We start from the raw sequence: 11,541 nt of genomic DNA on the forward strand, positions 1-11,541 counted from the left end.
TTCTCTCATATTGTTTCGAATTATTTCGGACTCTCTCGAACTTTTGGTATTATTTCCGAGTTCTCTCATTTTTCTTCGGAGTCTTTGGGGTTTACTCGAATTCACTTTCATTCTCTCGTATTTTTTTCGGACTCTCTTGAGATTTTTTCATATTCTTTCGGATTCTTCCAGATTCTCTTTCGTTCTCCTAAATTCCCTTGGATTCTATCAGATTCTTTCGAATCCTCTCTGTTTGTGTTCGTATTTTCATATATTTTTCGCTATTTGTTCTGATTCTTTAAGATTTTCTAGAATTATTTTCGTATTCTTTCGGATTCTTCCGGGTTCTCTTCTATGCTCCCAAATTTCCGTGGATTCTCTAATATTTTTTTCAGATTCTTTCGGATGCTCTCGGATCTTCTTAGAAATTGGTCGGATTCTCTTTTATTATTTGGATTCTTGTAGTATCTTTCGGATTCTTCGGAATTCTCGCAGATCCTCCAAGAATATTTTGGATTCTCTAGTTTTCTTCATGTTTCTCTCAGATTCCCTCCTATTTCTTCGTGTTCTTTCGGTTTGTCTCGGATTTTTTCCGAAATCTCGGAGATTCCCCCAAATTTGAACAAATTTCCGGACTCTCTCGGATTTCTTCGTATTTCCTCTGATTTTTTCCAAATTCTCTCATATTCTTTCCTTTTCTCTTGGATTCTCTAGAATTCAGTTTTGTTGTTTCGTATTCTTGTGGATTCTCTTTATTTTCCGGACACCTTTGTGTTCTCACATATTTTTTTCAGATTCGCCCGAATCCTCTATGAATATTTTGAATTCCATCGTATTCTTCAGGTCGCTCTCTGATTTTTTCAAATTGGCTTAGAATTCTTGCGTGCTTTTTCGAATTCTCTCGAATTTTTCCGTATTGTCTGGGATTTTCGCCGAATTCTCTCATATTCTTTCGAATTCTCTGGGATTCTCTCAAATTCACTTTCATTCTCGGTTTTTTTCGTATTCTATTGGATTTTTGGTATTCTCTCGTATTATTTCGACTTCTTTCGGACTCTCACGAACTTTTGCGTCTTTTGTGGTATTTTTTCCGAATTCTCTCATATTCCTTCGGATTCTTTGGGGTTTACCCGAATTCACTTTCATTCTCTCGAATTTTGTTCGGACTCTCTGGGATTGTTTCGAATCCTCTGTTTTTTTTTCGAATTCTTATTTATTTTATTTGTTCGGATTCTTCAACATTTTCTAGAATTATTTTCGTATTTTCTCGGATTTTTTTCGGATTATCACGGATTTTTTTTGAATTCTCTCATATTCTTTCGAATTCTCTGGGATTCTCTCAAATTCACTTTCATTCTCTCGGTTTTTTTCGTATTCTATTGGATTTTTGGTATTCTCCCGTAGTTTTCTAAATCTTCTAGATCTTTTAAATTTTTGAGATGTTTTAGATTATTTAAATTCATCAGATCCTTCACATCTTTTAGTTTCTTGAGATGCCTCACATTTTTTAGATCCTGAAACTTTAGGGGCCGGTTGCATAAACGCAAATCAAATTTAATCTCTGATTAAGAACAATTGTAACTATGATAATAACAATCGTTACTATGAAGTTAATCAGAGATTAAATTTGATTTGCGTTTATGCAACCGGCCTAGGTGTTTTGGATGCCTGTAGATCCTCTGCATCCTCTAGAAACTTCAGCTAATCTTGATCCTGATCTTTAAATTTCCCAGATAGATTTTTAGATTTGTTATTTGTTAATAAATTCTTCACATTTTTAGACCCGTGAGGTTTTTAGAACCTTAAGAAACTACAGATTTTTAGGATCCTGTAGAGCCTTTGCACCTTTTAGATCCTTCAAGTTCTTCGGATTCATGTGGATTTCTCTCGGATTTTTTCGTATTCTAGTGGATTTTTTGTAATCTCTCGTATTTTCTCGAATTTTTTCCGGACTCTTTCATATTCCTTCGGATTCTTTGGGGTTTACTCGAATTCACTTGCATTCTCTCGAATTTTTTTTTTAAGATTCTTTAAATTCTTCAGATTCTTCATCTGTTCGAGATTTTTACACATCTTTTAGATCTTTGAAATCCTTTAGAAACTTTAGGTGCTTTGGATCTTTCTAGATCCTCTAACTCCTCTAGAGACCATCCTGATCTTGATCTTTAAGTCCTCCAGGTAATCCAGATCCTCAAACCTCTAAATCTTTAAGATTCTCTACAACCCTACAGATATTTTATAATCCTGCAGAGACTTCACGTCGTTTAGATCCTTTAAGTTCTTTGGACCCTTTGGGATCCTCTCCGTGTTCTGAAGAATTCTGCTAATCTAGATCCATAGATAATCCAGATTCTGTACATCTTCTAGATCTTTTAAATTTTTGGAGATGTTTTAGATTCTATAAATTCTTCAGATCCTTCATATCTTTAGTTTCTTGAGGTGCCTCACATTTATTATATCCTGAAACTTTGTGTTTTGAATGCCTCTAGAGACTCTAGCTGATGCAGATTGATACTGATCTTTAAATTTCCCATATAAATCTTTAGATTTAGACCCGTGAGGTCTTTTAGAACCTTAAGATGTTACAAATTTTTAGGATCCTGTAGAGGCTTTACACCATTCAGATCCTTCAAGTTCTTCGGATTCATGTGGATCCTCAAATTCTCTAGATCTTTTAAATATTTGAGTTATTTTAGATTTCTTAAAATCGTTGAATCTTTTGCTGTTTGAGACTTTTCTCATGTGTTAAATTTGTGAGGCTTTCCATAACTTTTAGATCTCTGAGATGCCTCATATTTTTTGGGTCCTTGAGATTCTGTAGCGCCTTTAGGTGTTTTAGATCCTTTTAGATCCTCCATATCTTCTAGAGACTGCTTTAGCTAATCTAGATCCTTTAAATTTCGTAGATAAGGTAGACCCTCTATATCATCTAAACCATTGTTTTCGGATTATGTCGGATTTTTTCAGAATTCTCTCATATTCTTTCGAATTCTCTGGGATTCTCTCAAATTCACTTTCATTCTCTCGGATTTTTTCGTATTCTCTTGGATTTTTGGTATTCTCTCGTATTTTTTCAAATTCTTTCGGACTCTCTCGAACTTTTGCGTCTTCTGTGGTATTTTTTCCGAATTCTCTCAGAGTCCTTCGGATTCTTTGGAATTTACTTCAATTCACTTTCATTCTCTCGAATTTTTTTCAGATTCTCTGGAATTCTTTCGGATTCTTCCAGATTCTCTTCTGTTCTCCTGAACTTCCCTGGATTTTTTTCATATTTTCGGAAGCTCTCGGATCTTCTTAGAAATTGGTCGAATTCTCTTCTATTGTTTGGATTATTTTCGGATTCTTCCGGATTCTCGCAGATCCTCCAAGAATATTTTGGATTCTCTAGTTTTCTTCATGTTTCTCTCGAATTTCTTCGTGTTCTTTCGATTTCTCTCGGATTTTTTCCGAATTCCGTAGGATTTTCTGAAACTCAGTTTCTTTTTCTCTGAATTTTTCGTATTCTATTGGATTTTTGGTAATCTCTCGTATTTTCTCGGGTTTTTTCCGAACTCCCTCGGATTTCTTCATATTTCCTTGGATTTTCCAAATTCTCTCATATTCTTTCGGATTCTCTTCTATTTTCTGGACTCCTTTGTATTCACACATATTTTTTTCGGATTCTCGCGGATACTCTATGAATATTTTGAATTCCTTCGTCTCCTTCAAGTCTCTCTCGGATTCTTTTAAATTTGCTTGAGATTTTCGCATACTTTTTGAATTCCCTCGAATTTTTCCGTATTGTCTGGGATTTTTGCCGAATTCTCTCATATTCCTTTGAATTCTATAGAATTATTTCCCGATTGTTTCGAATTCTTCCGGATTCTTTTCTGTTCTGCTGAATTTCCTTGGATTCTCTAATATGTTTTCAGATTCTTCCAGATTCTCCCGGATTTTCTTAGAAATTGGTCGGATTTTTTTCAGATTCTTACGGATTTTCTTAGAAATTGGTCGGATTTTTTTCAGATTCTTACGGATTCCCCCAGATTCTCTAAGAATATTTTGAATTATCTAGTATTGTTCAGGTGTCTCTCGCATTCTCTCGAATTTCTTCGTATTTTCTCGTGTCTTGTCGGATTATCTCGGATTTTTTCGTATTCTATCGGATTTTTGGTATTCTTTCGCATTTTTTCGAATTCTTTTGGGCTCTCTCGCACTTTTGGGTCTTGTGTTGCATTTTTTCGTATTCCCTCGTATTCTTTGGGATTCTATCAGATTCTTTCGAATCCTCTCTGTTTATTTCGTACTGTCATATTTTTCGCTATTTGTTCGGTTTCTTTAAGATTTTCTAGAATTATTTTCGTATTTTCTCGAATTTTCTCCGGAGTCTCTCGCATTTTTTTTTATGTTCCCTCGTATTCTTTCGGATTCTTCAGGATTCTCTTCTATGCTCCCGAATTTCCGTGGATTCTCTAATATTTTTTTCAGATTCTTTCGGACGCTCTCGGATCTTCTTAGAAATTGATGTACATTTTAAGGTCTTTTGAGTCCTTTTAGATCGTCTATATTCTATTGAGATTTTCGTTATCTGGATCTTTTAAATTTCCGGAATAATCTGGATCAGGTAAATCTTCTAGACACTTTGGATCTGCTAGGATTCCTGAGATCCTATTGATCCTTCTGGATCCTTTATGTCCTCTGAAGAGTTTAGCTAACTAACATCCCCAGATAATCCATATTCATGTATTTTTCGCTATTTGTTCGGATTCTTTAAGATTTTCTAGAATTATTTTCGTATTTTCTCTATTAAGCAATTTGAGATTCTTTAAAATCTTCAAATCCTTCAGTTGTTTGAGATCTTTCATTTTAGTTTCGTGAGGTTCTTATATTTTCTAAATCTTTTAGGTATTCTGGATCCTTCTAAATCTTCTGTATCCTCTGGAGACTTTGACTAATCTAGGTAGATAAATTATTCCCCATATAACCTAGATCCGCTAAATACTCTAGAGCCTTTAAAGCTCCTAGACATTTTAGATTCTTTAAATCCTTCACATCCTTTAGATCTTCGAGATCCTTCATATTGAAAACTTATGCTGATCTATATCCCTAGATAATCTAGATGCTATAAATTCTTTAAATCTTTGAAACGTTTAAGATTCTTTAAATTCTTGAGATTCTTTAACTGTTCGAGATTTTTACACATCTTTTAGATCTTGATCTTTAAGTCCTCCAGGTAATCCGGATCCTCAAACCTCTAGATCTTTAAGATCCTCTACAACCCTACAGATATTTTATAATCCTGCAGAGACTTCACATCCACAAGTTTTTTGGACCCTTTGGGATCCTCTCCCTGTTCTGAAGTATTCTGCTATTCTAGATCCCTAGATAATCCAGATTCTGTAAATCTTTAGATCTTTTACGGTTTTGAATATTTTAGATTCTTTAAATTCTTCAGATCCTTCATATCTTTTAGTTTCTTGAGGTGCCTCACATTTTTAGATCCTGAAACTTTAGGTGTTTTGAATGCCTCTAAATCCTCTAGAGACTCTAGATAATCTTAATCCTGATCTTTAAATTTCCCAGATAGATCTGTTAAATTCTTCACATTCTTTAGACCCGCGAGGTCTTTTAGGACCCTAAGATACTACAGATTTTTAGAATCCTGTAGAGCCTTTACACCATTCAAATCCTTGAAGTTCTTCGGATTCATGTGGATCCTCAAATTCTCTAGATCTTTTAAATATTTGAATTATTTTAGATTCTTTAAAATTCTTGAAACTGTTGCTGTTTGAGATTTTTCTCATCTTTTAAATTTGTGAGGCTTTTCATAAGTTTTAGATCTCTGAGAAGCCTCATATTTTTTAAATCCTTGAGATTCTGTAGCACCTTTAGATGTTTTAGATCCTCTATATCTTCTAGAGACTTTAGCTAATCTTTAAATTTCCTAGATAAGGTAAACCCTGTATATCTTCTAAACCATTTTTAGAATCTTTAAATCCTTAGATATTTCTTGGGATATTTAGATATTTCTTTGGGACTCCCTCGAACTTTTGCGTCTTCTGTGGCATTTTTTTGCGAATTCTCTCATATTCCTTCGGATTCTTTGGAATTTACTTTAATTCTCTCGATTTTTTTTCAGACTCTCTAGGATTTTTTCGTATTCTTTCGGATTCTTCCAGATTCTCTTCTGTTCTTCTGAATTTCCCTGGATTCTCTAATATTTTTTTCAAATTTTTTCGAACGCTCTAGGATCTTCTTGGAAATTAGTCGGATTCTCTTTTATTGTTTGGATTCTTTTCGTATTCTTTCGGATTCTTCCGGATTCTCGCAGATGCTCCAAGAATATTTTGGATTCTCGAATTTCTTCGTTTTCTTTCGGTTTCTTTCGAATTTTTTCGTATTCTAGTGGATTTTTGGTAATCTCTCGTATTTTCTCGGGTTTTTTCCGGACTCTCTCGGATTTCTTCATATTTTCCGGACTCCTTTGTGTTCTCACATATTTTTTTCGGATTGTTTTGAATTCCATCGAATTCTTTAGGCTTCTCCCGGATTCTCTCGAATTTTCTTTTCAAAAACGAAATTTTATGTATCAAAATTTATGCTTGAAAATAAAGGACATAGATATAACTCGGCATCGTTAATCATCCACCCTCCCACCACCCACTTCCCCAGAAATCACGCTACGTGAAAAAGTATCCCACATAAATCAATCATTTATTTAAAAAAAGTAAATATTTCATCGACTAGCGAGTTAAACGCACAACCGACTTTTTTAATCAAAACTACTGCACCGGAAATCAACACACCCAACATTATTTATTAACTCCCCTAGCAAAGCTACAAGTTGCATTCATCTAAAACTTCAGATATAGGTTTTGTAAAGCCGGAATGTCGCTTAAAGGGATTCTTCAGGTCAGCAGACACCGTGAGTCCGGGAAAGTAAGTATGGCTTCTTTGATATTTGTCTATCTTATAATTCCAAAAGGAAGCTGGTGACGAAGTATAAAGCGGAAACTTTTCAAACAACTGCAACAAAAGAAAAGTGGTGAAAACGGAAAACGCATCCAAGTCAATTAATGATCAATTAGAGCAAAACGCGCGCTGGCTCGAAAATCCCGATTAATACAACTAATTATGTGTTTGAAATGCACACACGAGTCGCAAATTGCGTTATTGGCGAGCTAATTACGAGTTAGAGACTGTTTAGTGTGACGGGATCCGACCATTATTGGGATCAATAAAAGCACCTCTTTTTGTTTCTCCTCTTCGTGGCCGTCCTTCTTTATTTTAATATTACTGTTGAAGTTGCCATCGTACTCGGTACAATATTTCTCAACCGGGGGCGGCTCGTCGCGTTGGTTAGTTATTTCTTCAACCGCTTCGTCGAACATTTTTTGGAGCAGTAGTGCTCGTCGGTGACCGACATCTGGAATTTGCGAACACATGAGCATTTGTCGTAAATTAGCTACATGTACGTACTCATGTGTTTCAGTTCTTCTTTAAGCGGAAACGGATAGGTGGATTTCATTGTCGACAACCACTTGGTTTTGGAATGGCTTGTGCATCCGTCTCTTATGAGCCATTTTCTACTATCCCCTCTGTAATTCTCCGTCCAGCATCTTTCCGATATAATACTGTCATCGTCTTTGGTTTTGTTTTCATCACACCCGAACTCAAACTGGTCCATTTCGAGTAAATCTAACGCGATTATTAATTTAGTCGAAAAACTGCCTTTATGACAGTTTTCGGATTTCTGTGTTTGTTTATTCGGTGACTCCGTTTCTCGGTTACGAGCCAGCGAACACTTTTCACTTGTTTAATCAATATAAATGACATCTGGTGTCGTTTGAATCGAATGAGGATTTATAGAGGTGATAAATGTTATGTGTGCCAACAAAAAAAAATTGGTCTAAAGAGTTTAGACAGTACTTCCCTCGCTGTCGGAAACTTGACGACTGCATGCCTATTGTGTTTTTTCTCATTACATTTTTGTAGTGGGAATTTAAAAAAAAATTGCGATGACGTCATCAACATTTTTGCAAGGACACGTATATCAGTTGGGATAGATGTAGTGTAATACTAAGAATAAAATTATTATATTCTCAAATTTTCGGGAAAACGAATTGGGTCGTTTTGAATATTGATTTGTAATAATCAATAAAATAACGAAACAATTTACTCACGTATACGTATCAGAGGCAACTGAAAATCGTGTATGTATAAACATTCTTAATTTAAGATGACAGGCGTAACAGCATACGTGAGAGTCAAACAGAGAAACTGTAAACAAAACGACCATCGGTTTTATTGCTTCGACTTCCGCTTATTATATAAAACATTGGGTTTTATTTTAATTCTTGACGGTGAAATTCACAATTGGTTGATTATAAACATGTCTATTTCACATTCGCGGAATCAAGTGAACGCATAAAACAAATGCAGGTCTGTAATGTTAAAGTCGATGTAAATAAGCGTGCTACCCTTATGTTTCAACCGAGTTTTTCCTTTAACAAATTTTGTGTCTACCAAATTGGGTTGGTTGGGGTGTAATACTAATAATAAGTGTTGCCTTTAATTTAATCAATAAAATAAATTGACTTCATTAATTTTTTTGAACCACCTCTTAAGAAAATCTAAAAAATATGAATGGAATGATAAATCACAAGTACAAACTCATCATATTTTTTGCATTTTAGATAGGATTTATTCAGCAAAATTTAAGGGTGACGTCATCAATTTTTTAGGAGGGATGAACAAATACATTTTGAACAAAAGTTTACCATGCTTATAATAACTTTAAAATATTCCCAAGATTTCAAAGCATTCGGTTTTGTAATTCCTGATTAAATCGATAAAATAAATTCACGCCTTCATTAATTTTTTTGAGTCACCCTGCATATGCAAATCCAAAAATATGAATGGAATGATAAATCACAAGTACAGACTCATCATATTTTGTACATTGTAGATACGATTTATTCGGAAAACTTTTGAGCTGACCTCATCAGTTTTTTGTAGAAGATAACCAAATATATTTTGACTAAAAATTTATTATGCTCTTTATAACCTTAAAACATCTGCAAGATTTCAAAGCATTCGGTTTTGTAGTTCCTGATTAAATCAATAAAATAAATTTACGCATTCATTAATTTTTTTGAGTCACCCTGTATATGCAAATCGAAAAAATTTGAATGGAATGATAAATCACAAGAAGAGACTCACCATATTTTGTACATTTTAGATAGGATTTTTTCAGCAAAATTTTGTGGTGACATCATAAATTTTTTAGGGGGGACGACCAAATACGTTTTGATCAAAAATTTACCATGCTTATGATAATTTTAAAATGTTTTCAAGATTTCGAAGCATTCGGTTTTGTAGTTCCTGAGTAAATCAGTAAAATAAATTTACGCTTTCATTTATTTTCTTGAATCACCGTGTATATGCAAATCCAAAAAATATGAATGGAGTGATAGATCACAAGTACAGACTGATCATATTTTGTACATTTTAGATATGATTTATTCGGCAAATTTTCGCGCTGACGTCATCAAGTTTTTGGAGGGGATAAGGAAATATATTTTGACTAAACATTTATTATGCTCTTTATTACCTTAAAACATCTGCAAGATGTCAGAGCATTCCGTTTTGTAGTTCCTGATTAAATCAATAAAATATATTTACGCATTCATTAATTTTTTTGAGTCACCCTGTATATGCAAATCCAAAAAATATGAATGGAGTGATAAATTGCAAGTACAGACTCATCATATTTTTACAGTTTGGATAGGATTTATTCGGCAAACTTTCGAGCTGACGTCATCAATTTTTTGGAGGGGATAAGCAAATATATTTTGACTAAACATTTATTATGCTCTTTATAACCTTAAAACATCTGCAAGATTTCAAAGCATTCGGTTTTGTAGTTTCTGAGTAAATCAGTAAAATAAATTTACGCATTCATTAATTTTTTTGAGTCACCCTGTATATGCAAATCCAAAAAATATGAATGGAGTGATAGATCACAAGTACAGACTCATCATATTTTATACATTTTAGATATGATTTATTCCACAAACTTTTGAGCTGACGTCATCAAGTTTTTGGAGGGGATAAGCAAATATTTTTTTACTAAAGATTTATGATGCTCTTTATAGCCTTAAAACATCTGCAACATTTCAAAGCATTCTGGTTAGCAGATTAAAAATTAAATTTCAAAATGTTGTTTTATAATTTTGATTTTTTTTTCCAAAAATCTGGACGTTTCGGGTGAAAAGTCGATTCAGAGTTGTAAACTACATGTGTAGGACTATGTTATTTTATACAATTGAAAACCCATTTACTATGTACAATTTTGAAGTGACGTCATCGCATTAGTGGTGGGGATGATTAGACAAATTTTGGTTAGCGTTTTACCATCTACATGATATTCTTAATATAAGTACAAAATTTCACAACAATCGGTCGGGTACTTTCGGAGATTATCTGTCTAATAAAAATCCGGGACGGCAGACGAACAGACGGACAGACGGACAGACAGACGGAAATGGGAGACCTATTTCTTCGTCTTCTAGGGGTCATGAAAGATCGAGAAAACGTAAAAGTAGAGAGTCGGCCGACGGACTCGATTACAATACTTCCTTTGCTTACGCTCGGGAAGTAAAAATTAATTTAATCCAATACAGAGTGTCCCAGCACGGTATTTAAGTTTTTACACGTGCACGAACTCGATAATTGCGTATTTATATCTTTATTGCTGCATGCCGTTTATTGAAAACATTCACCGCTCTTCTAATTATTAATGATTTCATTTAAACTCGAACGACTGTTTGTTCCGCTTTGGTTAACAATAATAATTCGGTAATTTTAACGCAGAGGTTTAATTTTAACAAGCTATTTTAATATGCTGTGGATTTGGTTTATTATGAAATAAAAATACCTATCGCTGCGTATTTGGAAGGTCGCTTTGTTTTAAAAATTATTTTATTCTGCGTCTGCGGTTGCGAGTCTTTCGTTGTGTAGTTCAAGGACGGCAGGCTAATAATGTCATTTTCGATTACGGAAGCAAAAAAATGGCGATTATTTCAGAGGTGCGAATTCAGCGAGGTCAATTTTTTGTGGGTTGTGATTTTTTAAGAGGTGTTTCACCTCAAGTGGGTTGTTTAATTATTTTGTAATTACTGCAAGGGTACGAAGCCATAACCTTGTTTTTTAATCGCACTGCAACCTTAAAAATTGTACGTGATGAAAATTTCAAATGAATAAAGAAATGGTTGTGCGAGAGGTCCTCATGTCAGATTTCAAGTTAATTCATTTTGGTGATATAGGCAACCAACAATACAGACGCGCGTATAAAACCGAGTTACAACGTAAAGGTTTGATTTAAATTGTTTGCTCATGGATGACTTGACATTTTTGTTTTTGTCTAGGTTCTATTAAGAAAAATAATTGCCAAAATTCACAAATTTATTACAGAACATACAAATTATTAACAAAAACTTATAAACAAATAATAAAAGAAACCAAATATGAAAAAACAAAGGTAAATTATAGTTTGCTAATAAACCTATTCAAATTGTCACA

At 33.9% G+C, this 11,541-nt stretch overlaps 1 protein-coding gene across 1 annotated transcript; it reads right to left on the bottom strand.

Annotated features, from left to right (window-relative positions):
• Positions 1 to 6,748: 6,748 nt before the first annotated feature.
• LOC135142898 (uncharacterized) lies at positions 6,749 to 7,725 on the bottom strand. The gene is made up of 3 exons (XM_064074702.1): positions 7,438 to 7,725; positions 7,206 to 7,384; positions 6,749 to 6,984 (listed from the first exon to the last, which is right to left on the bottom strand). The coding sequence occupies exons 1-3, from the start codon at positions 7,643 to 7,645 to the stop codon at positions 6,796 to 6,798; spliced, it is 576 nt and encodes a 191-aa protein (XP_063930772.1). The 5' UTR covers positions 7,646 to 7,725; the 3' UTR covers positions 6,749 to 6,795.
• Positions 7,726 to 11,541: the final 3,816 nt, after the last annotated feature.

Source organism: Zophobas morio, unplaced genomic scaffold, assembly GCF_036711695.1.
Source record: "Zophobas morio isolate AGI-343-1 ecotype UQ-CSIRO unplaced genomic scaffold, CSIRO_AGI_Zmor_V1 ptg000054l, whole genome shotgun sequence".
Classification (NCBI taxonomy): Eukaryota; Metazoa; Arthropoda; class Insecta; order Coleoptera; family Tenebrionidae; genus Zophobas; species Zophobas morio.